Source organism: Taudactylus pleione, unplaced genomic scaffold (assembly GCF_031769625.1).
Source record: "Taudactylus pleione unplaced genomic scaffold, aTauple2 ptg000512l, whole genome shotgun sequence".
Classification (NCBI taxonomy): Eukaryota; Metazoa; Chordata; class Amphibia; order Anura; family Myobatrachidae; genus Taudactylus; species Taudactylus pleione.
The window spans coordinates 2,512,166-2,519,138 of NW_028284914.1; the positions used below are offsets into that span (position 1 = coordinate 2,512,166).

Genomic DNA, 6,973 nt, shown 5'->3' on the forward strand with positions numbered 1-6,973 from the left:
AGCATGCCTTACCACAGCCTTGCTGTTAGGGCATGCTAGAATTGTGGCAGGGCATGCTGGGATGGGTAGTTCCACAGTAGCTTGTGTACCACAGGTTGCCTACCCCTGGTATAGACCCTCATTGAAGATGACAGTATTGACGGTGTCCTTCATTCTTCTCCACAGTGGACTGGTTTCCTATTGTCCGGGATCTGGTCAACCTCGGCATCAAGCTGTTTGCCCTGTGCATATCCGTTTCCCTCTCCCTGCTGACCATCGCCGCAGGCTGGTTAATCTATCGCCCGTTATTGTCTCTGGCGCTTTGTGTTGGCGCTATTGGCATCATCGTCCTAGCCCGATCCCGCGTTCCGCCCAAGAAGTACCAATAGGAACGTTTCTCTGTGACGCTGCTATGCCATAACGCTTGGGACTAGAAGCTGTAAGCGCTTATTACTGGTGGTAATGAGGTTTCTATACCCAGATGATAAATCTGGGATACTTGATGCAATAATGTATTCTTTCTTTGTTAACAATGCAACTTTTTTTTTTATATATGTACTTTTATATATCAAGGGAAATAATTTGCCCTGTGTTAGTTATCAGTTAAAGGCGCTGTAAATGGAAAATGTAGATTGGCTTATGTACGAGACGTATTAGGAGCCTACTATAGGAACCGGAGATGCGAGTTAATGTTGTGATTATGTGATCTATGCCTTCCTGGCTGTAATGTGCCCAGGCCTGTGATTATGTGATCTATGCCTTCCTGGCTGTAATGTGCCCAGGCCTGTGATTATGTGATCTATGCCTTCCTGGCTGTAATGTGTCCAGGCCTGTGATTATGTGATCTATGCCTTCCTGGCTGTAATGTGTCCAGGCCTGTGATTATGTGATCTATGCCTTCCTGGCTGTAATGTGTCCAGGCCTGTGATTATTTGTTCTATGCCTTCCTGGCTGTAATGTGTCCAGGCCTGTGATTATGTGATCTATGCCTTCCTGGCTGTAATGTGTCCAGGCCTGTGATTATTTGTTCTATGCCTTCCTGGCTGTAATGTGTCCAGGCCTGTGATTATGTGATCTATGCCTTCCTGGCTGTAATGTGTCCAGGCCTGTGATTATTTATCTATGCCTTCCTGGCTGTAATGTGCCCAGGCCTGTGATTATGTGTTCTATGCCTTCCTGGCTGTAGTGTGTCCAGGCCTGTGATTATGTGATCTATGCCTTCCTGGCTGTAATGTGCCCAGGCCTGTGATTATGTGATCTATGCCTTCCTGGCTGTAATGTGCCCAGGCCTGTGATTATGTGATCTATGCCTTCCTGGCTGTAATGTGTCCAGGCCTGTGATTATGTGATCTATGCCTTCCTGGCTGTAATGTGTCCAGGCCTGTGATTATGTGATCTATGCCTTCCTGGCTGTAATGTGTCCAGGCCTGTGATTATGTGTTCTATGCCTTCCTGGCTGTAATGTGTCCAGGCCTGTGATTATGTGTTCTATGCCTTCCTGGCTGTAATGTGTCCAGGCCCGTGATTATGTGATCTATGCCTTCCTGGCTGTAGTGTGTCCAGGCCTGTGATTATGTGTTCTATGCCTTCCTGGCTGTAGTGTGTCCAGGCCTGTGATTATTTGTTCTATGCCTTCCTGGCTGTAATGTGCCCAGGCCTGTGATTATGTGTTCTATGCCTTCCTGGCTGTAGTGTGTCCAGGCCTGTGATTATGTGTTCTATGCCTTCCTGGCTGTAGTGTGTCCAGGCCTGTGATTATGTGTTCTATGCCTTCCTGGCTGTAATGTGTCCAGGCCTGTGATTATTTGTTCTATGCCTTCCTGGCTGTAATGTGCCCAGGCCTGTGATTATGTGATCTATGCCTTCCTGGCTGTAATGTGCCCAGGCCTGTGATTATGTGATCTATGCCTTCCTGGCTGTAGTGTGTCCAGGCCTGTGATTATGTGATCTATGCCTTCCTGGCTGTAATGTGTCCAGGCCTGTGATTATGTGATCTATGCCTTCCTGGCTGTAATGTGTCCAGGCCTGTGATTATTTGTTCTATGCCTTCCTGGCTGTAATGTGTCCAGGCCTGTGATTATGTGATCTATGCCTTCCTGGCTGTAATGTGTCCAGGCCTGTGATTATGTGTTCTATGCCTTCCTGGCTGTAATGTGTCCAGGCCTGTGATTATTTGTTCTATGCCTTCCTGGCTGTAATGTGTCCAGGCCTGTACCTTTCTGGCTGTTCTGTACGACCGACTGATCCAATTCCGGCTCCAGACTCTACACCTAGATTTGGTAAGGGGCGCCTTCATTTGCTGATCCACCGTTGACCCCCTTATGGGGAAACTTTAATCCAATGAAAATTATGATGGGTTCAGAAAGTTAATTCCAACAATGGATCAGCTATGGATAGTGTCCCATGTGCATTTTTTGTAGCACTTGAACCGGTACAATGGATTATTGGTTTGGTCAGTTTGACCATAGTCTCCAAAATCGCTTGTCTGGCTCCATCCTCAAAGATACATCGCAGCCAGACTCTCACCATCAGTAATTACTGATAACTAGGAACGCGGCAAATGCAGGATTTATTAGAGTTGGGCCAACTGAATCCAAACCAGTAATTCTGTGCAATTTTACCCCGGAGGAAACATTCATTCTTTTGGTGAAAAAATATTTAGTGTTGAGACAAATTCCAAACCTAGGTCCAGTGCTCTCTTTCCTGGTACAGACAGTATTCAGCAGCATCAGAAGTGCAACTGGCTCAAGCTGGGTTTTGTTATTGGCTCAAGTCTAATAGGAGAACAGGCATCTTGTATTTTTTATTGTGTGGTCCTTTAAATAGATGGTGTTTCTACTTAGTGATCCAGTTTTCCAGTTTCCAACTGGGTTTTGTTTTTTCGCTTCATCTCATTCCGAGAAAATTAAATTCAAATGTTGCCATTGAGATTATGTTACTATCTGCAGGGATTATGGTTAATATGGGATAATACACGTTCATAAATTATATGGCTATTTAAATACGGTGGTACAAGGCCGAGTGCTTCTGTACAGTAGATCACAGAAATGCTAGCTGGTGTGTGTCTAATATCCATGACTTGCAGTAGTGGTAGTGGGTACATTATTCCAAGATTTTTTTAATGTATACTGAAGGGAACTGGCCAGTTACTCAATGACATCGGACCTCACTGTCTAAACCAGTGTTTCCACACTCCAGTCCTTAGGGAACATTAACAGTGCATGTTTTCCAGCTCTCCTCAGAAAACAACAAGTTCTATAATTGGCACCACCTGTGGATCTTTTAAAATGTCAGTCAATGTGCTCCAGCAAGGAGATATGGAAAACATGTGTTGTTAGGGTGCCCTGAGGACTGGAGTTGGTATATATATACAAAATATTATTTGCAGGAGTTTATAAAACTATTAACATTATTTCTGAAGTACCGGTGGGGTAACGTACCTATTACTGCAAATGATGAGGATATAAAAGTTAGAGGTGTCCTGTGGCTATAAATAGCACAGGGCCACAGCAATGACTGAGGATGGGACCTGTTATTACTTAGTGCAGCTCACAGCCATGGCCTGGAACATGCCAGGAGCGCTGGTCAGCTACCTCGGACGATGCTTCAGGGCCGGAAGGGTTAAAGTGCGTATTCAGTACTGTATGATCTCTGAATGTGCCTTTTATGTAGGGATAATATTGTGATAAGCAACTGGCGACTGCCCATTGATGTGTATTATATTGAGGTATATTGCAGGTTACAAGTTACTGTCTTAGAGATGTCACTAGTACCTAGTGAATTGATAGGCTATTAAAGCGGCCACAGAATGGCAGCTTCCACTGTGTGGTGTGCTACAAGTCCCAGCAGGTCCACTGTCCAACAGCTGCAAATAGCCACAGCTTCCTGCAGCCTACTATGCTGTGTTAAGGACAATCATCAATGCATATAAAGTTGCCTACATTCATTGTACAGTGTGTCAGGTTGAGCACTAGCGGTGTCAGGAAATGGGTAAGGATGGGAAGTCTCAGTAGTCAGTGTCACTATAGTGAGGGGTTCCGGACTATAGATAGACAGTAATTAGACAATATCTAGATAGACACCAGATGTTAGACAGTGAATAGTTAGACAAGGATAAAAGATCGACAGGAACAAAAGTCAGACACACTAAAGTTAGACATGTAAAAAGATCGACAGGTACAAAAGGTCGACACGGTCAAAAGTCCGACATGAAAATGGTCGATACAAAAATGGTCGACAATTTTTTTTATTTTATTTTTTTTGGTAGGGTTAGGCACCAGGAGGGAGGGTTAGGGCGAAGATTAGGGCTAAAAAAAAAAAAAATTGTTGACTTTTTTTGTGTCGACCATTTTCATGCCGAACTTTTGACCCTGTCGATCTTTTTACGTGTCTAACTTTAGTGCGTCTGACTTTTTTCCCTGTCTAACTATCGGCTGTCTAACATCTGGTGTCTATCTAGACATGGTCTAATTACTGTCTCTCTCTTATAGCACACCCCTAGTGCGTGTACTCCTGCAGTAACATTACAGCGGTAGCTCTCAGCAGCCAAGGACGGCGGTATAAGCACTTTGCTACTGATTATTTTCAGTACCTTGATAAAGAAAACCTGGTACAAATCACAGACAGAACAGAAATGAGGCATGTTCCGTGTGCTAGAATACAGCGCAGACTATCCCCAATCATGTGCTAAACCCCATTTCTTCAGGACGTAGGACAATGCTAGTAAGTCGCCCTGTGTTATAATACACAATGCACTGATCCCCATTTCTGCAGACTATCACTGATCACCGGAAGGTATGACAATACCACTAAATGCTGTTACACAATAATGCAGCGTTCACCGCTGATACACAATGTATTTGTCACGTGACTGTCATTGCGCATCTTTGTTTAAATCCACCCCAGTTACATCCATTATATCTCTCTAATGCTTATTATTATTATTATTATTAACTTATTATTCACGCTCTCTGGGGTAACTTCAAGTAACCACAAGGGGGGGCGCGTTGGAGTTGTAATAGTGTAGAAAAGCCGCCAAAGGCACCGCGACTCTCCATGCTCGCTGGCTGACCTCGCCCCAGACCGATGGATATTTGTGCAGAGCTCTAGGTGACTGCGAAGGAAAATCTGCGAGCCTGGATGTACCGTACGTGCGGTATATTTACTTTTGCCACAAGGGGGACCCCTGGCTAATTGAATTGACCCCTCTGTATGGAAGTAGAAAGTCGCCATTGGTGAATGTCTATGTATGAAAACGCTGCTACCACTTGAAGCTTGTTTATTGGGTGTGTAATAAAAAGTTCACTTTACTAAACTTTGTGTCTCCTCATTCGCATAACTTATTCCCAGAGCATTTTGTATAGATAACATTCTGCGGTACAGAAAAAAACGTTTTTTTGTACAAAACATATTAAGGGGTCTATTTACTAAGCCTTGGATGGAGGAGATAAAGTACCAGCCAATCAGCTCTTAACTACCATGTCACAGTCTGTGTGTGAAAAATGACAGGAGCTGGTTGGTTAGTACGTTATCTCCGTTCACTTTATACCCATCCAAGGCTTAGTAAATAGACCCCTTATTTTTTACTTATCAACCAAAGTATATTCTATCCCTATTTTGTGTTACTGGAAGCTCTGCAGGATCTGCAGCCAGTGGCTGGTGGAAGAGAGGTCCGGGACCTGTAAGCTCTGTGGCCAGGAGAACGTCACAGCTTTTGGAATGGATATAAGTGCTTCTCCTCTCTGGGGTCTCCGTGGCTGGGTTGTCCTCATCGGATGACAATCCCCCTTCCCCCAGTGCTGAGCTCAGATGCTCCGTACCCTGTACCAAAATAATATCAGACATGCAGAATAATGGAAGCAAAGAGACACCTTTGCTGTCAGGCAGCAGTAAGCGATCAGGTAGTAACCCCAACCAACGAGCCGCAGCCTGCAGGATGGAAGAGCGAGCTGTGAGAGCTATAGGTAAAGGGATCCATACAGCTCTCCTATTATTATTATTATCATTTATTTATATGGCGCCACAAGTGTTCCGCAGCGCCTTACACAGTACATAAACAAATAGGTGACCAGTGACTTACATTACAGTACAATACAATACAGGACATGGATAATATATATTGCTACATTAGCGACCATAACACCCAGATAAGCAGCCAAGTGTTAGGTGCCCTAGTGGTAAGAAGTAGATAAAAGGAGAGTAAGGAGAAGGGCAAGAGGGTAGAGGGCCCTGCTCGTAAGAGCTTACATTCTAAAAGGGTCCTATATGGGGTAAGGTCACCCCACCCACCTTTATGTCAAAATATAACTAACCTGGAAAGAGGCTGTAATGGGCCTTCCATATGGGATTATGAAAGTAAGTCTCCGGTATCTAGAGAAGCCTGTTCCATAGAATCTATGACTGAGCATATAGACCCCATCCCCAATTTGCCTATTCGCAGATGGAGGTATAGTTTTAAAAAGGGGCTGAAAATTCTGTACGGTCTCTGAAGGAACCAGTGTGAGGAATACCTTAGGCCTCTATATGCTATTAGTGGAGGGACAATGACCCCCACTACGCACTGTTTTGGAAGATTTCATACCCCCTTCCCTCACCCCAGTAGGGCTGTACTGTTAACCAGGACAACATATGTGAGTATTGTTGGGTGTTTATCCGATAAGAAGTGAATATATTATTTACCTGTTTTTTGGGGGGTTTTTTACCTGTTTTTAGATATTTTTGGAAACCATATTTAACACTTGATTTCTCTCTCTTTAATTTTATTTAATCACATACAATCTTGTAAATACTATCATTTACAATATAATTGTTGAACCATTGAAGTTGTGATATAAATTTGGGACACGGAGACAGCCGGTCCCAACAAATTCACAATTTTATTTATTTTATGGTTTATGAAAACATGTTTGTGGTATTTTTCTTTAGCAAAGTTATGGGTACCTGTTTTATCTATTAGTTATGGCCTTAATAGGACCCTTTATTATTACACGATTCA

General features: G+C 43.6%; 1 protein-coding gene across 1 annotated transcript in view; it reads left to right on the forward strand.

Annotated features, from left to right (window-relative positions):
* The window catches only part of TMEM43 (transmembrane protein 43), a 30,658-nt gene extending 26,611 nt beyond the window's left edge, over positions 1 to 4,047 (forward strand). The window contains exon 12 of the mRNA XM_088450233.1: positions 166 to 4,047. Coding sequence (XP_088306359.1) covers positions 166 to 368 — 203 coding nt within the window. The 3' untranslated portion in view covers positions 369 to 4,047. The remainder of the gene's footprint in view (positions 1 to 165) is intronic.
* Positions 4,048 to 6,973: the final 2,926 nt, after the last annotated feature.